Here is a 26,326-nt window from a genome sequence, read left to right as displayed (position 1 = left end):
GTATCCAACTCTTCCAGCTGCCCTGGTGACGGGTGGCTCGCTGGGTAATAATGGGGTTAGGGCTAGCTGTATATTATCAACTGGCCCTGAGCCCGAAATTCACGGTGTCACGCCAATATTAGACATGGCCACCATGAATTTCTAGTAAAGATAAAAAAAAAACACAATTAATGACTCCATCTTTATTGAAATAAAGAACCCCCCCTCCGCAGTAATCCTGGGTCAGGGTCCCGCGCTGTCCAATCCGGATCCAGTATCATCTGATCGGTTTGCTGGAAGGCAAAGTGATCAGATGATGTGTCAGGTTCCAGGACGTGAATCACATAACACATCAGCTGATTGTATAAAAGCCGTTTATACACTCAGATGATGCATCAGGGCAAAAAAAAAAAAATACTCACTTATGTGCTGATTACCGGCAGCTCCTGGAGCGGAGTCTGATCCCGTCCGATCGCTGCAGGAGCTGCCGGTAATCAGGGATGAAGTCTCCTGACGGCATCTGCTGACAGGTTAAGCCGGCCAGGCGCCGGCGTCACCGCGAGACTTACGATCAGCTGATGCGTCAGGTGACCGCATCAGGTGATCAGCGCCAGGTCCTGCAGATATCGGAGGTGTCCCGGCCATCTGCACACAGCCGGAGTGGCGGTACCGGGAAGAGGAGCTGGGAGCGGACATGTCGGGACTCTGCAGACAGAGGTGAGTATGACATTTTTTTTTCTACTGTTCACTTTTGTTTTCGCAGTTGCCTCCACCTCCCGCCCAGACATGGCGCCGCACGGGAGCAGACATGCACAGGACTGGAGGTGGAAGCGGCAGTGACGGTACCAGGAGGATTCACGCTTCTGTATTTACTGACAGAAGGAATCCTCTTCCTGTACATGTCACTTTACTGCCCACCCCTTGCGTTTATAGTTGCGTTTTTAGTCATAGAAACGCACTAAAATGCAGCTATATTTGCAATTTGCGTTTTTCATTGCATTTTGAACATCTCATTGAACTCAATGGGTGCAAAACGCAGTGAAAAATGCAAAAATAATTGACATGCTGCGTTTTTGTGTGAACCACAAAAATGCAGCTAAAAAAACGCTGTGTGCAGACAGCAAAAATGAAAACTCCTAGACTTTGCTGAGGAAGCAAAGTCATGCAGTTTTCTGAGCAGAAACGTTCAAAAACGCCGCGAAAAATGCACTGTGTGAACTTACCCTAATTTGACAAATGTTTAATGAGACGGGATTTGATTGTGCCGCCCCCGTGAAAGCAGCCGGGCTGCTCTTATCCGAATCCGCAGTGGCTCGAGGGGTCTTCAGACCCGGGGGTCGTGCGGCCACTCAATAAAGGGGGGGCTATGTACAGGGGATAGTATGGAAAGTTCGTGACGTCACCCATGGTGCGTGGTAAGATGGAGTACCACCACTGCTGTTGGGAGCGCCCGGTGGCAGTGGTATGGCAGCAAGGTGTTTAACCCCTACGTGGTTAGGGGGTGGATGCCCGGGGCTCTGTGATGGAAGGGGGGAACTGTTGGCTGTAGGCCTGGGAGACAGGGAGCAGAGAAACTCACAGTTGGTATTTGTGGTGCTGGATGAGGCTATGCTGATTTGGAGTGTCAGTAAACAAACAGACTGTGATTAAACCAAATGTCCTGCAGTACCGCTGCCGCTGAGAGGGGAGCACGTCCAGGTGACCATTCCCTATGATGTTGCTTGGTGTGTTCCAGTCTATTCCGACCCTCCGGGAGCTTTCCAGCCCTTAGCCCCTCACTCTTGGAGGGCTACTCTCTCACACTGTTCTGGAAGCTCCAACTCCCCAGCCTGCTCTCCTCCTGAGAGCTACTTGAGAGGCACCACTCTCCTTTATCCCTGCCGACGACTAACTAGTCACCTCCCCCCCAGTCTGCTTAACCCTTCGGTGGGCGGCCCTTTCCTCACTGGACCTTCCCACCGGTGTGTGTGTGTGGGGTTTACATTCTGGTCTTAGCAACATCATTGGGTGGCACCTGGAACCAAGGAGGAGATGGGTACTGCACGGAAAGGAAAATTGTGCGATACCCTGTGACGACCTGATAGGCCAGGGCGTCACATGATCACCTCTCTTAAACCAGGGGGCTGATCCCAGGAGAAGTGGAAGAGAGAGCCACATGCTTAGTAAGTGAGTTGGTGCTGTGATGTGGAGGGTGAGGATCTGTTGCTGTGACCAGGTCCTGGTGCCCATAAATGGACTATAGAGATTATATTTGTAACCTAAAAGAGATATCAATAATAAACGTTATATATTTTTTTTTTATAGTTCTTATTTGAGCGTCTTGAAGGTATTTCCAAAGCTACCATAATAGATCTGGATGCCCATCAGGTACTAAACTAAACAAATATATTTGACATCAAATCAATGATTAAGGTTCACTATGGGTTCTGCTTCTGTACCCCAGTAATCAGCTGTCATTTATCATTTTCTATTATGTCACATAAACATCATAGAACAGGGACTCACTCTATGAACCAGAGGGAAAACCACCAAAATATTACGTTATATCAACGGCCAGTCATCTATAGGGAAAATGATCAGTAGATGACAACTTCCCATGGCAGATACAGCTGCTTCTTGGATCTCGGTAGCCCGATGGCTTAAGCAGCTCTTGTATTGAAAGGGAACCTGTCACATGGTTTTTCACTTATAAACCCTGCCCATCACATTTAAGATTATGTGAATGTTGTTCCCTTTTTAGCCTCAGATGTGCCCCTGCATACTTCAGAAAAAAAGTATTTTATACTTGTCTCGCACTGCATTCAAATTGCGGAACCCTGTCCTATGGGTGGTCCGAGATAATGATCAGCAGCACCGCCCTTGTCCCTTCAAATGCCATACTGGTCGCTTCAAACACCACCTCTTCTAACTGCATGTAAGTGAATGTTGTCTCTACATCACCCACATAGTGCCAAATTCTGAGTAGTGGAATCAGAGACTTGCACAGGCGCGCTTCACTATGCCCCATTGAACAGCCAGTGACTCCACTGCACAGGTGCGAGACCTCAGGCACTTTGTGGATGACAAAGAGATGTCATCCACTTACATTCAGTTAGAATAGGGGGCATTTGAAGGGACCAGGATGGTGCTGATTGGAATCTTGAGACACCCACCAAACTACGTAATTTACATGCAGTACAGGACAAGTATATCAAACTTTTTCTGAGGTATGCAGGGGTATGTCTGAGGATATAAAGGGGTTACAGGATTGACATTCACATGATTGTAAAGGTGATGGGCATAGTTTATAAGCGAAAAAACTGGTGACAGATTCCCTTTCAGGTATTCTCTGTGATGAGACAATACCTTTAATGGAATGAACTTTCTCGTTTTACCGTGTTTTTCCAAAAATAAGACACTGTCTTATACTTTTTTTGACGCGAAAAAAGAGCTAGGACTTATTTTCGGGTAGGTCTTATTCTTGGGGAAAGTTTACACCCCCCAAAAAAAAAGACCCCCCCTTCCCAGGAAACTCATACTTACCAGACTACGGGTGTCTGCGTGGCTCCCAGATCCTCCTGAAATCCTCAGGCTCTCCGAGCAGGTATGCTCCATGTTGTCTCTCCTGCTTCTGGCCAACACACTCACAAACAGATCACACACACACACACTCGCCACATCTGGCGATATCGATTTGCTTCCGGCCAGCAGGGGAAGATGGGACGCAGTGCAGTAGAATGCATGGAGGACTCTGTGGTGGAATATATCAATGCATTCCACCGCCTGTCCTATGCATTCCACCGCACTGTGTCCCAGGATTCTCTGCTGGCCAGAAGCAATCAGTATATCTGGATGTGGTGTGTGTGTGTGGGGGTGATCTGGTGTGTGATTGTGTTCTCAATCTGATGTGTGATTGTGTGTATGAGTGTGTGATCTGATTGTATGCATGATCTGATGTGTGTGAGTGTGCGTTCCACTGCAGGGCCTCCCATTCGGTGTCTAGTGAGTATGATTGCAGGGTTTTCTCTCTTCTTTCTTCTCTCTTTTGGGGGTGTCTGCTTTCTATAATGAAGTGTCCTGCAGTATTCTTTAACTTTTTAGCTGCATGAGCACTTCACTATTGAACCATGACTAAAGGGGGCTTTACACGCTACGACATCGCTAATGCGAACTCGTTGGGGTCACGGATTTGGTGACGCACATCCGGCCGCATTAGCGATGCCGTTGCATGTGACACCAATGAGCAATTTTGCATCGTTGCAAAAACGTGCAAAATCGCTCATTGGTGACATGGGGGTCCATTCTCAAAAATCGTTACTGCAGCAGTAACGAGGTTGTTCTTCGTTCCTGCGGAAGCACACATCGCTCCGTGTGACACCGCAGGAACGAGGAAGCTCTCCTTACCTGCCTCCCGGCCACTATGCGGAGGGAAGGAGGTGGGCGGGATGTTACATCCCGCTCATCTCCGCCCCTCTGCTTCTATCGGGCGGCCGCTCAGTGACGTCGCTGTGATGCCGCACGGACCGCCCCCTTAGAAAGGAGGCGGTTCGCCGGTCACAGCGACGTCGCCGGGCAGGTAAGTATGTGTGACGGGTCCGGGTTATGTTGTGCACCACGGGCAGCGATTTGCCCGTGTCGCGCAACAGATGGGGGCGGGTACCCACACTAGCAATATCGGGACCGATATCACAGTGTGTAAAACCCGCTTAAGGCTTATTTTCAGGGTAGGGCTTATATTTAAGCCTAGCTCTGAAAAGGCAGAAAATTCCTGCTAGGGCTTATTTTTGTAAAAACACGGTAGATTACTGTTTTAACATATGTAATATATAAGAATAGTGTCTAGTTTTTAGATCATATTATATTGAATTATAGCTGAAACATAACCAGGAATAAAATGATGAAATCTGAACAAACAATTAGCCAAAAATGGAACATTTTCCCATTATAAGACATTGATACTAAATTTGGATATGTATATGCTTTTCTTTTCAATAGGGTAACGGGCATGCAAGAGATTTTATGGATGATAATAGGGTGTACATCATGGACATGTACAATCAGCACATATATCCTGGAGATACATTTGCAAAACGTACGTAAAATGCATTTCATAATATTATCTTTGTATCAGAATTGGTACCGGAGGATGTCATTATCAGTGATAATGCAGTGTTTAGTGTGTTAGTATAGCAGCATTGTTGTAGAAATTATTGTATGCTACATAGTGTCAATGGGAATTTTGTCTTGATGGGATTTTGTTTTATAAATTCTTAACCTCTTCATCCTGTCATGGAGAAATTCCATAGTTTCGGAAATCACCTTCTTAATAGTGAATGTCTGCTAAAATCTCTGATTAATGGTTACTGAGTGTCAGCAAAGGAATTTAGACCAAACAAACATCTGGTTTAAACCCTACTCAGTGAGAGCAGGTGCACAAGAGCATTGGTTTATTTTTTTACAAGCTTTTTATAGAGAATTGGAATGGGTTAATCTTTTAGTAAACTTCATATGTATGTAGCACCCAGGGATATGGGGTACTCGGTTCCGGGTAGTGTACGTGTTGGGAATGTCACGATGGTGGCCGTTACCCGATTCCGTGCCCTGGCCCCTTTTTGTAATGGGGATATTTACAGGGGTTTTGGTGAATAAAGTTTATTCGTGACGCCACTTGCGGTATTGCGGCTAAGTTTAGGGAGCCACCGCTGCAGAATGTCTCCACTGGGGCTGATGGTATTAGCAGCTAGTATGCTAGTCCCTCCGCAAGTCGGGTTTTGCCCCAGCGGGTGTATGGTGCAGTAGGCGTCGGAAGCAGGGAGTCCAGACAGGTATTTAGTGCAACTGGTTTACTCACTTGAAATGTTAACTGGTTGCCTGAGGCTGGCTGGTTTCCCCTTCAGGTCCCCTTCGTCCCAGTTCGGTTCTCTGGTACCTTCTTCCCCTGCACATGTCTCTGGTAAGTGGGTCCCCGTGGTATAGAACACTGGGGGACCCTCCCCGTTCTGTGGTTTGTTCTCTTCAGTCCGCCTGATGGTAGCGTGAACGTGAGCGTGGGGTTGAAGTCTCTGGTCCTGTTCCCGGTTCTCCCTTTGCTACTGAGTCTTCGGATTCTTTAGGGCAGGAAAAGTCCTTGATGGTTCCCTTTGCTGTGCAGGTATTAACAGGTCGGCTTGAAGCTCTTTCCTGTCCTAGGGTCCTGTACCCTTCGGTGCGTAGTTCCGGGAGTACTCCATCGGCAACCACCTCTCCTGGGTAACAGGTCATTGTCAACCCGAGTCCGTCTGGACGTTGCTCAGTCACACCTTCACACTTCTGATGTCAACTCTCGACTCTCTACTCTCCACTCTCCACAGTCTGCCCCTCCCACCTAGTCAACTAGTGGACTGGAGTGGCTCCACGTCTAGACGGCCATCCATTGGTCCCACTCTAGCTGAGTACCATTGTATGGGGGAATGTTGGGGAAAACTGGGATTACCTGGGTTTTTGGTGTTACCGGCACTGGGGTTCTGGGTCCCTAAGCGGGTAGGCCCTGCATCTTGGTGGGGATGCATAACCTTGTAGCACCTGAAGGGTTCAGGGGCGCTACATGTATGCCATTGGCTATATTAAAAAATATGCAAAAAGTCTGTGACGTTTATCTATTTTGGAAATTCCTCTCAGTGCCTCCTATTTTCAGACTGGCAATGTCTCTGGCATGTAACATCTTCAGACTTGAATTTGGACTTGCGCAGATAGCCAGTCTTTGTTATCACATCTGCATTCCGTTGCTTTGTATCAGTCTGCAGCTGGTTACCTTGGTATACAGTACACACACTTCCTCCTGATACCAGCGGTAATCAGAGAACAGACCCTTCCATGTATCAAACATCAACTTCGTCTTGCTCCTCATATACAAAAAAAACCTTGGTTATAAAAAGGTATATAGTGGTTATATAAAAAAAATATAGAGAAAAATATATTATATATATATATATATATATATATATAATACAGTACAGATCAATAGTTTGGACACACCTTCTCATTCAAAGACTCATGACATTCATGACTCTGAAAATTGTAAATTCACATTGAAGGCATCAAAACTATGAATTAGCACATGTAGAATGAAATACTTAACAAAAAAGTGTGAAACAACTGAAAATATGTCTTATATTCTAGGTTCTTCAAAGTAGCCACCTTTTGCTTTGATTACTGCTTTGCACACTCTTGGCATTCTCTTGATGAGCTTCAAGAGGTAGTCACCGGAAATAGTCTTCCAACAGTCTTAAAGGAGTTCCCAGAGATGCTTAGCACTTGTTGGCCCTTTTACATTCACTCTGCGGTCCAGCGTACCCCAAACCATCTCGATTGGGTTCAGTTCTGGTGACTGTTTAGGCCAGGTCATCTGGCGTAGCACCCCATCACTCTCCTTCTTAGTCAAATAGCCCTTACACAGCCTGGAGGTGTGTTTGGGGTCATTGTCCTGTTGAAAAATAAATGATGGTCAAACTAAACGCAAACCGGATGGAATAGCATGCCGCTGCATGATGCTGTGGTAGCCATGCTGGTGCAGTATGCCTTCAATTTTGTATAAATCCCCAACAGTGTTACCAGCAAAGCACCTCCACACCATTACACCTCCTCCTCCATGCTTCACGGTGGGAACCAGGCATGTCCATCCGTTCACCTTTTCTGCGTCGCACAAAGACACGGTAGTTGGATCCAAAGATCTCAAATTTGGACTCACCAGACTAAAGCACAGATTTCCATTGGTCTAATGTCCATTCCTTATGTTCTTTAGCCCAAACAAGTCTCTTCTGCTTGTTGTCTGTCCTTAGCAGTGGTTTCTTAGCAGCTATTTTACCATGAAGGCCTACTGCACAAAGTCTCCTCTTAACAGTTGTTCTAGAGATGTGTCTGATGCTAGAACTCTGTGTGGCATTGACCTTTTCTCTAATCTGAGCTGCTGTTAACCTGCGATTTCTGAGGCTGGTGACTCTGATAAACTTATCCTCTACAGCAGAGGTGACTCTTGGTCTTCCTTTCCTGGGGCGGTCCTCATGTAAGCCAGTTTCTTTGTAGCGTTTGATGGTTTTTGCCACTGCACTTGGGGACACTTTCAAAGTTTTCCCAATTTTTCGGAATGACTGACCTTCATTTCTGAAAGTAATGATGGCCACTCGTTTTTCTTTACTTAGTTGTTTTTTTTCTTGCCATAATACAAATTCTAACAGTCTATTCAGTAGGACTATCAGCTGTGTATCCACCAGACTTCTGCACAACACAACTGATGGTCCCAACCCCATTTATAAGGCAAGAAATCCCACTTATTAGACCTGACAGGGCACACCTGTGAAGTGAAAACCATTTCCGGTGACTACCTCTTGAAGCTCATCAAGAGAATGCCAAGAGTGTGCAAAGCAGTGATCAAAGCAAAAGGTGGCTACTTTGAAGAACCTAGAATATAAGACATATTTTCAGTTGTTTCACACTTTTTTAAGTATTTCATTCCACATGTGTTAAAAATATTTAGTATTCTCACAGTCCCCCCTAAAATATTTTTTTATCTGATTCACTAAGTCCATCCTTGTTAATTCCCTCTACTGTCATTATTTTCCTATGTCATCAATATAAACATGGGGGTCTAAACTTACCTTGTTCTATACTTCTCTTCTATTTCTGTGTATATATTTATATATATACTGACTGAGTACAGGGCTATGGGAAATCTCTCAGGCCAGGAAAGGGACAGTTCCTGACTGGCTTTTAGGATTTTATTCTTCAGGGTCCCATTGAGTCTTTGAACTTTGCCACTCCTCTGGGGTTGGTAGGGTGTGTGAAGACCTAAGTTTGCTCCCACTAGGGACCAGAGCTCTCTGGTCACATCTTCTCTAAAGGCAAGGGCTTGATCACTCTCCATAACTTCTGGGATTCCAAAGTGGCAGACTACTTCTGTAACCAATCTCTTGATAGTTGTTTTGGCTGTCATGTTGGAAACTGGGTAGGCCTCGGGCCATGCTGAGAACATATTTGTTACCACCAATACATATTCCTTTTTCTCATTTTTCCCGGCCTTGAGTAGCTGTATATGATCAATTTGGATTCCTTGGAATGGGTGTAGTGGTTTGGCCAGATATTTAGCCGGTGTCTTCACTGATCCTCCCGCATTACATGTCTGACAGATCTGACAGTCCTGTACTAGTTGGTTAATGATTGAAGATATTCCTGGTGCCATATAGAGACCTGTGATCTCCAAAAGTGTTTGATTTTTTCCTCTGTGAGTAATCCCACTGTGATACTGCATGATACAGGCTCCTTGGTAGGCAAACTTTCTTCCCTTTTCTCCAAATCCCGTCTGTGTCGTACTCTGCACCTTTCTCTTTCCATCGAGTTTTTTCTTCAGGTAAAGCCTTGTCTTGGAAGATCTTGAATTGGTGTATTCCTCAGACATCTTCTTATTTGTTCTGTTCATCTTTCTTTTGTTCTCTTATCATGACATAGACTCCTGTTTCCTCTTGAATGTCACAAATGGCCGCTTATTTGGCTGCTTGATCTGCTAGTTCATTCCCTTTAGCTTCTTCTGAGTTTAGTTTCCTGTGTACTTTAGTTTTTTATGACTGCCACGGCCGTTGGTAGTTTGAGAGCTGTGATCAATGCTTCATCAGCTTCAGAGTTCTTTATGGGTGCTCCACTGGCTGTTTTGTAGCCTTGTAGTGCCCACAGAGACGCATATCTGAAGTCTGTGTAGATATCTGGAGTCCCTGTAGATATTGGGTGTTTTTTCCTTCCACCAGTTCGCAGCCTTAGTGAGGGCCGTCAGTTTGGCTTCCTGTGCTGACTTGAGTGGAGGCAATTAGTGATGAGCGAGTACTAAAAAGCTCGGGTGCTCGAAGCTCGGGCCGAGCCTCCCAAGATACTCGTGTACTCGGCCCGAGCAACGAGCCCAATGTTATCCTATGGGAGACCCGAGTATTTTTGTGAAATGACCACCGGCAGCATGTAGAAACCCTAAAAATGGCACAAAAGTCTCCGAAGAGTGCTCAAATGACATGGCAACAGCATGGGGAAGACCCCTTGAAGCATTTATCACTCAAAAGTCACAGCTGTGAACAATTTTGTCCGCGTTTTACGCCATTTTTACGGACTCACCAGAAAACCTTCCAAAATGACATCAAAATGAATTTTCATGGCGGAAATGTTAAGGGCACATACCCAATAGTGAGATAGAGCTAATGTATGTTACTTTTTGAGATCAATACATGAAAGATTTTACGTAAAACATTGTGTGGCACTCCGATGTCCCTGAGAAGAGACGTACATAAAGGCCTCTGAGTCTAATGTGCCCATTTTGAGGAACTGAGTCTTTGTAGTATTTTCCTTTGCCAGGGCAGTCCAAAATTTTGAGGTTCACCAATGACCCTGCATACAGACGTGCATGAGGGCCTGTAAACCTGAAGTGCCCATTGGAAGGAAGTGGGTCTTTTGTAGTATAGCCCTTAGGCAGGGCAGCCAAAAATTGGGAGGCTCCACGTTGTCCCTGGATAGAGACGTGCATGAGGGCCTGTAAACCTGAAGTGCCCATTGTAAGGAAGTGGGTCTATTGTAGTATAGCCCTTTGGCAGGGCAGCCAAAAATTGGGAGGCTCCACGTTGTCCCTGGATAGAGACGTGCATGAGGGCATGTAAACCTGAAGTGCCCATTGGAAGGAAGTGGGTCTATTGTAGTATAGCCCTTAGGCAGGGCAGCCAAAAATTGGGAGGCTCCACGTTGTCCCTGGATAGAGACGTGCATGAGGGCCTGTAAACCTGAAGTGCCCATTGTAAGGAAGTGGGTGTATTGTAGTATAGCCCTTTGGCAGGGCAGCCAAAAATTGGGAGGCTCCACGTTGTCCCTGGATAGAGACGTGCATGAGGGCCTGTAAACCTGAAGTGCCCATTGGAAGGAAGTGGGTCTATTGTAGTATAGCCCTTAGGCAGGGCAGCCAAAAATTGGGAGGCTCCACGTTGTCCCTGGATAGAGACGTGCATGAGGGCCTGTAAACCTGAAGTGCCCATTGGAAGGAAGTGGGTCTTTTGTAGTATAGCCCTTAGGCAGGGCAGCCAAAAATTGGGAGGCTCCACGTTGTCCCTGCATAGAGACGTGTATGAGGGCCTCAAAACATTGTTCCTATTGCAAAGGAGCGGGTCTCCTGTCGTTGTAATGTCCATTCTGCAAAGAATGGGCGAAAAAATTTACCACTGGGGGTATACCTGAAACAAAGGCCTAACTCTTGTAACGGTCATCATGGTGGCGCATGAGGAGAAGGAGGAGCAGTCCAGCGATTATCCAAAGTCCAGAAGTGTGTACCCATGGGTGACTGGAGGTACATGGCAAATTCCCGTTACAAACTTTAAATTCCGCTCTCATTTTCTGGTGGTGTGGTGAAGTCTGGCCCAATCCAACCCTTGTTCATCTTGATCAGAGTCAGCCTGTCAGCATTTTCAGTTGACAGGCGGGTGCGTTTATCTGTAATGATTCCACCTGCGGCACTAAAAACACGCTCTGACAAAACGCTAGCGGCAGGGCAGGCCAGGACTTCCAAGGCGTAGAGAGCCAATTCATGCCACGTGTCCACCTTGGATACCCAATAATTGTAAGGCACAGAGGAATGTCGGAGTACAGTTGTTCGATCTGCAAGGTACTCCTTGAGCATCTGGGCAAACTTAGGATTTCTTGTGGCACTACCCCGCACCTCAGGGGCTGTGGTATGTGAGGGGCTGAGAAAACTGTCCCACATCTTAAAGACTGTTCCCCTACCTCTGGCGGATTGGACTTGTGTCTCTCTCGGCTGTACGCCTTGGTTGTCCACTGATTCATGACCTATGCCGCTAGCGTTTTGTGAGGGGAATGTTTTGCCTACTTCCGTGACTATAGCCTTCCGGAACTGCTGCATTTTGGTTGACCTCTCCGCCTCAGGAATAAGAGACATAAAGTTCTCCTTGTAGCGTGGGTCTAACAGTGTTACCAACCAGTAATGATTGTCGGCCAAGATGTTCTTAACGCGAGGGTCACGAGACAGGCAGCTTACCATAAAGTCAGCCATGTGCGCCAGACTCTTAACAGCCAGGACTTCAGTAGCCTGACCAACACGTTGACTGAACATGCTGTCCTCCTCCTCCTCCTCCTCCTCCTCCTCCTCATCTACCCTGTCCTCTTGCCAGCCACGATGAACCGAGGATATGACTGGTGTGCATGTCATATCCTCAATTTGGCCGGAGATTTGCTCCATGTCTTCATCCTCCTCCTCGTCATAGTCCTCCACTGCACGTTGTGATGAGACGAGGCTGGGCTGTGTGTTATCACCCACACCCACTACTGTTTCTTGCTGCAACTCATCGCGCTCCGCCTGCAATGCATCATGTTTGGTTTTGAGCAGAGACCGTTTTAGAAGGCAGAGTAGCGGTATGGTGATGCTAATAATGGCGTTATCACCACTCACCATCTTGGTGGAGTCCTCAAAGTTTTGGAGGATGGTACATAGGTCGGACATCCATCTCCACTCCTCAGGTGTTGTGTGGAGTTTGACCCATTTCCCGACGGCTTAGGTGATGCAGGTACTCAACAACTGCCCTCTTCTGCTCACATATCCTGACCAACATGTGCAGAGTTGAATTCCAACGCGTGGGGACATCACACACCAGTCTGTGAGCCGGAAGATGCAAACTGCGCTGAAAGCCGGCAAGGCCGGCTGAAGCAGTAGGTGACTTTCGAAAATGTGCAGACAGGCGGCGAACTTTTACCAGCAGATCAGACAGCTCTGGGTATGACTTTAGAAACCGCTGAACCACGAGGTTGAGCACATGGGCCACGCATGGAACATGTGTCAGCTGGCCTCGCCTCAAAGCCGCCACCAGGTTCCGGCCATTGTCACACACGACCTTTCCTGGCTTTAGGTTCAGAGGTGTGAGCCAGTGATCTGCCTGCTGTTTCAGAGCTGTCCACAGCTCTTCTGCATTGTGGGGTTTGTCACCTATGCAGATTAGCTTCAGCACAGCCTGTTGCCGCTTCGCCGAGGCAGTGCTGCAGTGCTTCCAGCTTGGGACTGGTGTGGAGGGTACAGTGGATGAGGATGCGCAGGAGGAGGCTGAAGAGCATGACATTCCGGAGCTGTAGAGTGTGGGTGAAACACTGACTGAGGTAGGGCCTGCAAACCTTGATGTGGGAAGGACGTGTTCCGTCCCTCGCTCAGACTGGGTCCCAGCTTCCACAATATTAACCCAGTGTGCCGTCAACGAGATGTAGCGGCCTTGCCCACAAGCACTTGTCCACGTGTCTGTGGTTAGGTGGACTTTGGGTGAAACAGCGTTGTTCAGGGCACGTATGATGTTTTAAGACACGTGGTTATGCAACGCGGGGACGGCACACCGGGAGAAATAGTGGCGGCTGGGGACCGAGTAACGTGGGACAGCTGCCGCCATCAGGTCGCGGAATGCTTCTGTCTCCACCAGCCTAAAAGGCAACATTTCCAGCGCAAGCAGTCGCGAAATGTTAGCATTTAGAACTGTGGCATGTGGGGTGTTGGCAGTGTATTTGCGCCTGCGTTCAAAGGTTTGCTGAATGGATAACTGAACGCTGCGCTGGGACAAGGACGTGCTTGATGATGGTGTTATTTCTGCGTAGGCAACTGCAGGACCGGAGGAGGCTTGTTCGCAGGCAGCATGGACAGGGGATTGGCTCGCAAGCACAACCAGCGAAGACGTAGCAGTGACATTAGCAAGCACTGCTCCTCGACACTGTTGTACTTCCCACAAAGTCGGGTGCTTGACTGACATGTGCCTGATCATGCTGGTGGTGGTCAGGCTGCTAGTTTTGGTACCCCTGCTGATGCTGGCACGGCAGGTGTTGCAAATGGCCTTTTTAGAATCATCTGGATCCAACTTAAAAAACTGCCAGACTCGGGAAGACCTAACATTTGTACAGGCACCTTGTGTCGTGTTGTTGTTCCGGGGAACGGTTGCCTGACTTCTGCCTGGAGCCACCACCCTGCTTCTTACTGCCTGTTGGGATGCTACGCCTCTCTCCCCCTGTGCACTGCTGTCCTCGCTCTGCATATCCTCCTGCCAGGTTGGGTCAGTTACTGGATCATCCACCACGTCGTCTTCCTCTTCCGCACCCTGCTCCTCCTCCTGACTTCCTGACAATTGTGTCTCATCATCGTCCACCCCTTGTTGAGACACGTTGCCAACTTCGTGAGAACGTGGCTGCTCAAATATTTGGCCATCTGTACATACGATCTCCTCATGACCCACTTCAACATGAGCTGGCGAGAGGCCAGAATGTGCGAATGGAAACGTGAACAGCTCTTCCGAGTGTCCAAGTGTGGGATCATTAATGTCCGAGGACGTGTACTCAGCCTTGTGGTAGGAAGGAGGATCAGGTTCTGAAATGTGCGGTGCAGTATCACGGCTACTGACACTTGACCGTGTGGAAGACAGAGTGTTTGTGGTGGTGCCAATCTGACTGGAAGCATTATCCGCTATCCAACTAACAACCTGTTGACACTGGTCTTGGTTCAAGAGCGGTGTACTGCTGCGGTCCCCAAGAATTTGGGACAGGACGTGCGAGCGACTAGATGTGGCCCTTTGTTGTGGCAAAATTAGAGCTTGCCCACGACCTCGGCCTCTGCCTGCACCACCATCACGTCCACTTCCTTGTTCCTTGCCAATGCCCTTGCGCATTTTGCAATGCTGTGCTGACGTGTATTCACTAGACTTGGGCGTTATATCAAAGTTTGTGCAAATCGTGCACCTGTACGCTGCCACCGACAGGCACACACGTGCGGTTTTTAAATGCAAGCACGGACGCACTAAGAACCTAACACAGGTTTTAGGAGCAAAAATTAAGAACTCTGACACTATCAGCCACTGCTGACTGACATGTATTATACACTACACTTGTGCGTTATATAATATTTTTGTAAAAACGCACACAAGTGCACCTGTACGCTGCCACCGACAGGCACACACGTGCGGTTTTTAAATGCAAGCACGGACGCACTAAGAACCTAACACAGGTTTGAGGAGCAAAAATTAAGAACTCTGACACTATCAGCCACTGCTGACTGACGTGTATTATACACTACACTTGTGCGTTATATAATATTTTTGTAAAAACGCACACAAGTGCACCTGTACGCTGCCACCGACAGGCACACACGTGCGGTTTTTAAATGCAAGCATGGACGCACTAAGAACCTAACAGGTTTTAGGAGCGACAATTGCTGAGAAGTCTGACACTATCAGGACTGTTTTAGACTGTGTACACCAGCCACAGATATGATGAAGGCTGGTATACGGTCACCACTAGGAATGGCTATATACCCTGCCTGCCTGCCTGCCTGTATACTGCTACAATAGTCCTGACAAGGACTCTTTTGGTCACTAGCCTGTATTCCAACCTGGCTATACCCTGCCTGTATACAGCAACAATAGTCCTGAGAAGGACTCTGCTACTGTACTCCGACCTGGCTATACCCTGCCTGCCTGTATACAACTAGAATAGTCCTGAGAAGGACTTTTGGTCACACTGTTTGCAGCCCTGATACGGAAATAGCTATAAAGGGCCGCAAAACTTTCCCTGAAGCAGCGACACTCTCCCTGCACTGACTGTCTGGATAGCTGTGAGCAGAGCACAGCGCGCCCGCCGGTATAAAGGCTCGGTCACGCTGTGCAGGCCGGCCAATCACTGCAATTCCACAACTAACAGGGCTGTGGCATTGCAGTGGTCTGCCAGCCAATCCCTGCATGAGGGCTGGCTCTCAAAAGAGCGCCAACATGCAGGGATGAAGACCACGAGTACAGCACGAGTATCGCGAGATTACTCGGTCCCCGCCGAGTAGACCGAGTACAGTGATACTCGTGCGAGTACCGAGTAGTAACAAGCATGCTCGCTCATCACTAGAGGCAATGGTTCCGCAATAATGATATCCGGAGGCGCCACAACAGCTCTCCCCCCAAGGGTATACAGCTCCTCTCCCCCCAATGGTATACAGCTGTCCTTCCCCCCCAAAGGGTATACAGCTCTCCCCAATGGTATATAGCCCCCCGATCTATATACAGCTATCTGTATACAGCTGGGGGTGTAAGGGTTAATCACCGTGGCACTACACTGCAGTGTTGAATATTGGTGGGTTTCCCGGCAGGTTGTGGGTGTAAGGGTCCGGGCCTAGATGGCATACACCCCAGAGTACTACAGGAATTGAGTTCTGTAATAGATAGACCATTATTTTTAATCTTCACAGATTCCTTAATAACAGGGTCGGTACCGCAGGACTGGCGCATAGCAAATGTGGTGCCAATAATCAGAGAGGGGACAAAAACTGAGCCGGAAAATTATAGGGCGGTAAGTTTAACCTCTACGGTTGGTAAAATACTTGAGGGTTTCTTGAGAGATGCTATACTGGAGTATCTCAAGAAAAATAACCTTATGACAGAGTATCAACATGGGTTTATGAGGGAACGATCCTGTCAAACTAATTTGATCAGCTTCTATGAAGAGGTGAGTTCAAGCCTAGACCAGGGAAATGCAGTGGATGTTGTTTATATGGACTTTTCAAAAGCTTTTGATACGGTGCCACACAAAATGTTGGTACATAAAATGAGAATAATGGGGATAGGGGAAAATATGTGTAACTGGGTTAAAAACTGGCTCAGTGATAGGAAACAAAGGGTGGTACGTACTCGGACTGGGTCTCAGTTCATAGTGGGGTACCACAGGGGTCAGTATTGGGCCCGCTTCTTTTCAACATATTTATTAATGACCTTGTTGGGGGCATGCGGAGTAGAATTTCAATATTTGCAGATGATAGTAAATTCTGCAGGGTAATCAATACTGAGGAGGATAATTTTATATTAAATGGAGATTTATGTAAATTGGAGGATTGGGCTGAGAAGTGGCAATTGAAGTTTAATGTAGATAAATGTAAGGTCATGCACTTGGGTAGAGGAAATTAAAATTTATAATTATGTACTTAATTGTAGAACACTGGGTAAAACAGACACAGAAAAAGACTTGGGTGTATGGGTGGATGGTAAACTTAACTTTAGTGGACAGTGTCAGGCAACTGCTGCCAGGGCTAATAAAATAATGGGATGTATTAAAAGAGGTATAAGTGTTCATGAAAAAAGTATAGTTCTGCCTCTGTACAAGTCACTAGTGCGACTGCACTTAGAATACTGTGTACAATTCTGCTCACCGATATATAAGAAGGACATAACTGAACTGGAGAGTGTGCAGAGAAGAGCGACCAAGATTATCAGAGGAATGGGTGGGCTGCAATACCAAGACAGGTTATTAAACTTGGGGTTATTTAGTTTGGAAAAACGAAGGCTTAGGGGGGATCTAATCACAATGTATAAATATATGAGGGGACAGTACAGAGACCTTTCCAAGGATCTCTTTACACCTAGGCCTGCGACTGGAACACGGGGGCATCCGCTACGTCTTGAGGAAAGAAGGTTTAATCATAATCACAGACGAGGATTCTTTACTGTACGAGCAGTGAGACTATGGAACTCTCTGCCACATGATGTTGTAATGAGTGATTCACTACTAACATTTAAGCAGAGCCTGGATGCCTTTCTTGAAAAATGTAATATTAGCAGTTATGTATATTATATTTTATGACAGGGTGTTGATCCAGGGAACTAGTCTGATTGCCGTATGTGGAGTCAGTAAGGAATTTTTTTCCCCATTGGAGCTTGTTTGCCACATTTGGGTTTTTTTTTGCCTTCCTCTGGATCAACATGTTACGCTACGGGTTGAACTAGATGGACTAAGGCGGGCTTTGCACGTTGCGACATCGCAAGCCGATGCTGCAATGTCGCACGCGATAGTCCCCGCCCCCGTCGCAGGTACGATATCTTGTGATAGCTGGCGTAGCGAAAATTATCGCTATGCCAGCTTCACATGCGCTCACCTGCCCTGCGACCGTTGCTCTGGCCGGCGACCCGCCTCCATCCTAAGGGGGCGGGTCGTGCGGCATCATAGCGACGTCACACGGCAGGCGGCCAATAGCGGTGGAGGGGCGGAGATGAGCAGGATGTAAACATCCCGCCCACCTCCTTCCTTCCGTAGAGCCGCCGGCGGCAGGTAGGAGATGTTCCTCGCTCCTGCGGCTTCACACACAGCGATGTGTGCTGCCGCAGGAACGAGGAACAGCATTATACCTGTCGCGGCACCGTAATTATGGAAAAGTCGGAGCCTGCACTGATGATACGATAACGACGCTTTTGAGCTCGGTAATCATATCATCTAGAATTTACACACAACGATGTCGAAAGTGGCGCCGGATGTGCGTCACTTTCGATTTGATCCCACCGACATCGCACGTGCGATGTTGCAACGTGCAAAGCCGCCCTTAGAGTTTCCCTATAACCTTAAAAACTATGATACTATGATACTATGAAGGGTTAATCACCGTTGCACGATACTGCAGCCTTAAATATTGGGTTTCTGGTGGGCTGGCGGTATAAGGGTTAATCACTGTGGCACTCCACTGCAGCCTTTAATATTGGCGGCTTTCCTGGTGGGCTGAGGTGTAAGGGTTAATCACCGTGACAGGTTAATTATCGTGACAATACACTGCAGCCTTGAATATTGGGAATATTGGCGGGTTTCCCAGCAGGTGCATGGCAGGCGGCAGGTGCGCAAACTCGGCAACCCGGCCAGGAGCAGGCGGGCGGATCCACAGGAGAGGAGGCATGGCAGGAGAAGTGGAGATAGTGGCGGCGAATGCTAGTTTATGTCGGGTGCACAGCAGGCGGCGGGTGGGCGAAGCTTGGGAACGCGGCCAGGACCAGGCGGCAGCTCCACAAAGGAGGAGGTGGTGGCGGCGCATGCGAGTTTATGCGTGGGATGGCTCTCGGCTGTGATGACGTCACATGGAGTGGAGGGATTAGCGAGTAACCATGAGTAATCACAACTGCTCTTTTATTTTTATATATATATATATATATATATATATATATATATATACATATAATATTATAGAGCGAGAGAGAGATAGGGGTCATATGTTTGCATTCTTGGTTTCTCTAGAGACTATATAACAAATAACATATGTACATGTGGTGTTATATGTAAATACCATTGGCATAAGGATAATTTTACATACATTCTTGTTTATATTGCCCTTGGTTATATAGTGTGCTATAATATATATCTTCATCATTACTTCTTTGTTATAACCATTTTTAAATTATATTTTTTATATCTTAACTATGTAAGAAAAGAAAACTATTGTTTTAATGAAGATGGGCTCATTTTTGTAGGTTAGGTATTACATACTGTTAATGATCACTAGTGCATGATTAGTGCTATTTCTCTAGTCTATAGGCTTACTGCCTATCTTTGTAGGTTTTTATATTGTTTAGATGGTGAAATGAATAAACTCAATATGGCTTTTGTTTTGAACGTTCTAAAATATTTAGGTGCAATTAAAAGGAGAATAGAGCTAGACTGGGGCACAGAAGACAAAGAATATTTGGAAAAAGTAAAGACTCATGTGAAAGGGGCACTTAATGAGGTCACCCCGGATGTGATCATATACAACGCTGGGACAGATATACTGGATGGAGATCCACTTGGTGGACTCTCAATTTCCCCTCAAGTGAGTAGCAAATGTTTCACTACAATAAAATTGTACAGATATTCTGATCCCATATATCCCCACATGGCTTCATAAGCATGTTTGATTTTACATCATTGTTGGTACTGTAAATAGGACAGATTTGAAAAACTGTCTAAGGTCTCATTCAGACGTCCATGTTAGTGTTGTATCCATTATTTTTCACTGATACAGCAAGTACCCATTATAGCCTATGGGGCTGCTCACATGTCCATGTTTTTCCAGTATCACGGATGACAATGTCCCATGCAAGTCTATGGGTCAGTGAAAAACACGTACAGCACACAGATGGCATCAGTGTACAATCTGTGTGCTGTATGTGTTTAACATTGAAAATGATAGAAGAATGTTTGTAATTTATTTATTTCCTAGCTGTAGTACCTGGCATTGCCCGGGATAGTAACTAAGTGTGTCTCTGTCTCTCTCCCTCTCCCTCTTTGTCTGTCTCCATCTCTGTCTGTCTCTCTCTGTCTGTCTTTCTCCCTGTCTGCCTGTCTCTCTGTTTCTTTCTCTCTGTCTCTCTCTCTCTATCCATCTCTCTCTGTCAATCTCTGTCGCCGTCTGTCTCTCTGACTCTCTACTCTCTTTCTGTCTCTCTTCCTCTATCTGTTTCCCTCTCTGTTTGTCTAGAAATGTTACACTTATTCCCATACAAAATATATTTTTAATAAGATATTAAAATTTTTAAATCACAACCACCAGTGTATAAAAATTACAGATACTGACCAATAATTGGTCAATTCTGTATATGGAAATTACAGAGACCAAAATGATTGACACTATGCAAATAAATATAGAGTGAGGTTCACATACAAGAAATCACACCATTAGCCAGACTTAACTTAAGGACTGTAAATGATCAGGCAAAGCCATGCATAGATGAAAAGATCACTTGAATGGTGCAGTCCATATAGGTCCAAGTAGCCATAGGCAAACATTGTCCAGGTGTCCTTTTTAGCAAGGTGAACTGTAAGCCATGATAGACAATTGGATTAAATCTCCACCTCGACGCGTTTTCCCACATATACGTGGTTCATCAGGAGGCTATAAGAGTAAATTCAATCTATCAGAGATCAGAGATCCAAACTTACAATACATATAATCCATAGTGAAATCTACACCAAACATGTGGCATATAGATGAAGGAAAAACAAAACAGTATAAAGATAGCAATGCTGCATTTAATATAGGAACTCTAAGGTTCAGCGGTGTTACATAGACAGTGGCGTTGCACTGCTGATCTAGACGGTCCTATAGCAACCAATCACAGCTCCTATTAATAAGTTGTAGTTCCAGTCTCCATTCACTTTAATGGAGGCAGCTTTTCGGAGAGTAACTGTAAAGAGCAGGGGCAAATTTTCCTGTCAAAACATAGTTCCCTAGGTCACATGAGGCATCTGTGCAAAATTTCATGATTGTGAATGCGATGGTGCGGATTCCTTTAGCGGACATACATACATACATACATACATACATACCTACACTCAGCTTTATATTAGATATATCAGACAGTTGCTAAAATATTTAAAAAATGTGCAAGTTTTAAACTTTGAAAGTTATAACTCTAAAGCGGTTGTCCGGTCTAAATCCAAATTGTACAGTCCTGTGCAATATGTTGCTGCAATGTAAATAAAAAAATATTATTATTAATATTATTATTATTAAATCCACAAGTCTGCAGTCACTCTGTGTCACTCTGTGACTGCAGACTTGTGAATTCTCACATTGCAAGCACTTCTGTGAGGATTCATTGGTGTCAGAGCCGGGAATGTACCTCCTAAAGAATCTTGGAGATGGTACAGTGTAAAATAAGGGAAACCAAAAGTTATAGTGTGCTTTGAGAAACACAAGAAAAACAGGCTGTAGTTCTAAGCAGGGTCCAATTCCGAAATATCACCAGTGGGAAATAGAAGCCTAGAGAAGCTTCAAATAGTTACACAAGCCGGGTGATAGGGCAGACTCAATTGATGCATTGGTAACATTTGTTGACAGGAAGTTGATGAACATAACTAGCTGCTAAGGGTTCAAAACCAAGACAGCGACTGAACCTGACTGTGGCTCAATGGACAGCCAAGCAGACCACAGCACCAGAGGTCACCGTCAGATCAAATCTGAGGCATGACAGTACCGTCTCCCTTGCACAAGGGGCCACTGGGTCCTCCAAAATTGCCACCCTCTGACATTGCTGATAAATCTATTTTACCAGAAGATCAGCATGCAGATCTTCGGTATTAATTTAGGAGTTATCCTCTGGACAGTAACTCTTTTTATTTAACAAGATACTGCATCTAGAATCTGACGTGTCTGGGCACCCAGTACTCGCTCCATCTCATACTCCCGATTCTCCTCCAAATCCACCTCAATTATGTCCTGAAAACCAGGTGTCCCCTTAAATCTTTTAAAGTGAGAGGAATGGAAAGAATTATTGATCATCCATGCCATCGTGAGTTGGAGCGTCACAGGATTAAGGATGTTAATTACCTTATTTGGACCAACGTATTTGATATCAAATTTTTTAGATGGTACTTTAAGGCTGAGATTTAAGGGTTAGGGTTAAGGATAACCAAACAAATTCTCTGACCCTAAAGATAGATGTCCTCCTATGGATAACCCTAACCCAATTACCATAAGACGTTTTCTACCTCCCTCCATACCTTTATCATAAATGAAGAAAATCTCTCTTACTCTGGTACAGAGGACTGTTAGCCAGAAACATTTTCAAAAGCAGGATGAAAAAAGGCGAAGTACTGGTAGCTGTAGAGTTGAGTGAACTCAGTAAGAAGCAGAAAATCCACCCAGTCCTCATTATTAGATGAAACAAAATATCTTAAATACTGTTCTACATCTTGCTTATCTTGCTTCATCCTTTCTGTCTGTCCATTGGTCTCTGGAACCTGAGGAGAATGAAAGTCAAGTTTAATACCCAATCTGGAGCATAAACTGCTTCAAAAGCTAGCTAAAAACTGGACCGCTCTATCAGACATAATGTTCTAAGGCACTCTATGTAATATCACAATTGGCAAGATGAATAATATAGATAGACTCATAGCCGTAGGCAATCTTTGAAGGGGAACAAAATTAACCATTTTGTTGAAATGGTCCACCACTCAATATATAGTATTACTTCCATAATTAGGTAACTTAGTGACAAAGTCCATTGGTAAGTGCGTCCAGGGCTGAGATGAGACATTGTTAGGTAAAATAAAACCCACAGAGGACTGGCGTGAAGCTTTAGCCCTGGTACAACTCTGCATTTATGGACATATTCATCAACATTCTTTCCAGCATTCTGCCACCTAAAGGCCCTCAAAATCAAATATAAATAGCTCTCCAAGTGGTAGAAGGACCAATGTGACCAGCCAACACAGAATCATGCATTCCACTTCACTAATAAGAACCTTGCGTGAAGAAGATTGTACAAAACGTTTGTTTACAGGCAATCCCTCCAGTGCACTATTCTGAACCTCCTGAATGTGATGTCTGAGATCAATCCCCGTAGCACCCACCACCACCCCTTTGCTAAGAATCTTAACCGGATTTTCCTCCCTCGACTCTGAAACACAGCTATGTGACAAAGAATCTGCCTTAACAATCTTAGATCCATAGAGATAAGTCACAGAAAAATCAAACCGGGCAAAGAAAAGAGCCCACCGGGCCTGTTTTGTATTTAGACATTTGACAGTGTCAACATACAGGTTTTCATGGTCAGTAAAGACTGTCACCTTATCTTTAGTCCCCTCTAACCAATGACTCCACTCCTTAAATTCTCTCTTAACTGCCAGAAGCTCTCAGTCCCCAATATCATAGTTAGACTTGGTTTGTGAGAACTTATGAGAAAAAAAAACACAAAGATGAAGGTAACATCTTTCTTTTGGGAATGAGCCGCACTCACTCCCATAAAAGATACATCAAGTTCGACCACAAAAGGTAAAGCAACCTTAAGTTGCCTGATGACTGGTGCCTAAGAGAAGGCTGTCTTGAGAGCAGCAAAGGCCTCAACAGCCTCTTTAGACCAGGAGGAAAAGTCAGTCCCCTACTTGGTCATATTAGTAAAAAGCTTTACAATAACTGAGAAATGTTTAATGAACTTTTGTTAGTAATTTGCAAAGTCTAATAATCTCTGATTAGCTTTAAATGTAGCGCCCACAGGGCAGATGTTTTAACCTACTTGTTGCTGGGCCAGGGTGCAGATCCTCTGTGTCATCACTAGAGATGAGCGAACCGGCCGTGGTTCGGCTCGAGTTCGGTTCGTCGAACGGGTGTCCCGTTCGAGTTCGGTTCGGCGAACGTTCGACGAACCGAACTCGAACCGCATAGGAAACAATGGCAGGCAATCACAAACACATAAAAACACCTAGAAAACACCCTCAAAGGTGTCCAAAAGGTGACAAACAACTCACAACACAACACAAACACATGGGAAAGTGACAAGGATATATACTCATGCGAAAACAAAAGAGCTGGACAAGGAAAAAGAGGAGGAGACACAGAGATAGGCATGGCACGCCCTTCTAAAATCATGTAAAACACCACAAGGTGACTCCAAGCGGAGTTCTCCCTTTTTTCCAAAAATTGGGCCACACACACACCCACCCCTTCAGTGGCAGCACTTATGCCCCAGTTGTACACTTCACAGCTAGATTTGCATCAAGCACATTCAAAAATACGCCATACTTTTCCGTCCTCAGGATTGCACCGGGGTAGGTAGCAAAGTCTTTGCTGAACCATGACTTGTTCATCTTGGCTCCTTTTAAAAAACACAGCAAGCAAGGGTTACTCCAAACGAAGTCTCCCTTTTTTTCCAAAAATTGGGCCACACAGACACTCACCCCTTCAGTGGCAGCACTTGTGCCCCAGTTGTACACTTCACAGCTAGATTTGCATCAAGCACATTCAAAAATACGCCATACTTAACCGTCCCCAGGATGACCCCGGGGTAGGTAGCAAAGTCTTTGCTGAACCATGACTTGTTCATCTTGGCTCCTTTTAAAAAACACAGCAAGCAAGGGTTACTCCAAGCGGAGTCTCCCTTTTTTCCAAAAATTGGGCCACACAGACTCTCACCCCTTCAGTGGCAGCACTTGTGCCCCAGTTGTACACTTCACAGGTAGATTTGCATCAAGCACATTCAAAATCCACAAGCATTTACTCTCCCCAGGATGACACAGGGGTAGTAAATTCCTTGTGGATCCATGACTTGTTCATTTTGATGAACGTTAAGCGGGCTTTACACGCTGCGACATCGCTAATGCGGAGTCGTTGGGGTCACGGAATTTGTGACGCACATCCGGCCGCATTAGCGATGCCGTTGCGTGTGACACCGATAAGCGATTTTGCATCGTTGCAAAAACGTGCAAAATCGCTAATCGGCGACATGGGGGTCCATTCTCAAATCTCGTTACTGCAGCAGTAACGAGGTTGTTCCTCGTTCCTGCGGCAGCACACATCGCTCCGTGTGACGCCGCGGGAACGAGTAACCTCTCCTTACCTGCCTCCCGGCCGCTATGAGGAAGGAAGGAGGTGGGCGGGATGTTACGTCCCGCTCATCTCCGCCCCTCCGCTGCTATTGGGCGGCGGTTCAGTGACGTTTCAGTGACGTCGCTGTGACGCCGCACGGACCGCCCCCTTAGAAAGGAGGCAGTTCGCCGGTCACAGCGACGTCGCCGGACAGGTAAGTATGTGTGACAGGTATGGGCGATGTTGTGCGCCACGGGCAGCGATATGCCCGTGTCGCGCAACAGATGGGGGCGGGTACCCACGCTAGCGATATCTGGACCGATATCGCAGTGTGTAAAGTAGCCTTTAGTCTGTCCACATTGTCACTGGACAGACGCGTCCGCTTATCTGTCAGCACACACCCAGCAGCACTGAAGACACGTTCAGAGACAACGCTGGCAGCTGGACACGACAAAATCTCCAAGGCGTAAGTTGAGAGCTCTGGCCATTTTTCAAGATTTGAAGCCCAAAATGAGCAAAGCTCCATTTGCAAAGTCATGGCATCGATGTTCATTTGGAGATACTCCTGTATCATCCTCTCCAGCCGTTGACTATGTGTCAGACTTGTTGTCTCTGGTGGCCTTGCAAAGGACGGTCTAAAAAAATTATGAAAAGATTCAATAAAATTGCTGTTACCAGCACCAGATACGGTGCTACTGGTACGGGTAGACTGTTGAAGATGACGAGACCGTCCCATGTTTGTCAAGTTACAACTGGGAGATTCACTCCCTGCACCTGCACGGTTGTTTGGTGAAAAGCCAAGATAAGATCGAGTAACAGCTTCTGCTGATACTCCTGCATACGTGCGTCCCTTTCTATGGCTGGAATTATGTCACAAAATTTGGACTTGTACCGGGGATCTAATAGTGTGGCAAGCCAGTAATCATCATCACTTCTAATTTTGACAATACGATTGTCATGTTGGAGGTAGTGCAGCAAGAAGGCGCTCATGTGTCTTGCGCAGCCATGCGGACCAAGTCCACGCTGTGTTTGTGGCATAGAGGTGCTAACCGTTTTTTCTTCCTCTGACATCTCCCCCCAACCTCTTTCAACTGAAATTTGACCAAGGTCTCCCTCATCCGCTGAGTCTTCCATGTCCATGGACAGTTCGTCCTCCATTTCTTCATGTTCTCCTGCACCTTCATCAACATTTCGCCTGCTACCATGTGCCCTTGTTGATCCCTGTCCCCCATGGTCCCATGCCTGCCGCGCGTTGGTGATGATGAA

General features: G+C 46.2%; 1 protein-coding gene across 2 annotated transcripts in view; it reads left to right on the top strand.

The window, feature by feature from the left end:
- The window catches only part of HDAC11 (histone deacetylase 11), a 209,595-nt gene that overhangs the window by 166,186 nt on the left and 17,083 nt on the right, over positions 1-26,326 (top strand). Inside the window, exons 7-9 of one of the 2 annotated variants that reach the window (XM_075320630.1) lie at positions 2,284-2,346; positions 4,954-5,050; positions 19,407-19,585. In XM_075320630.1, coding sequence (XP_075176745.1) covers positions 2,284-2,346; positions 4,954-5,050; positions 19,407-19,585 — 339 coding nt within the window. The remainder of the gene's footprint in view (positions 1-2,283; positions 2,347-4,953; positions 5,051-19,406; positions 19,586-26,326) is intronic. The other variant, XM_075320631.1, reaches the window with a different exon arrangement.

The sequence above is a fragment of the Anomaloglossus baeobatrachus genome, chromosome 8, assembly GCF_048569485.1.
Source record: "Anomaloglossus baeobatrachus isolate aAnoBae1 chromosome 8, aAnoBae1.hap1, whole genome shotgun sequence".
Lineage (NCBI taxonomy): Eukaryota > Metazoa > Chordata > Amphibia > Anura > Aromobatidae > Anomaloglossus > Anomaloglossus baeobatrachus.
Note: the sequence above shows the minus strand (reverse complement) of the source record. Positions and strands in the feature narration are given on the sequence as shown.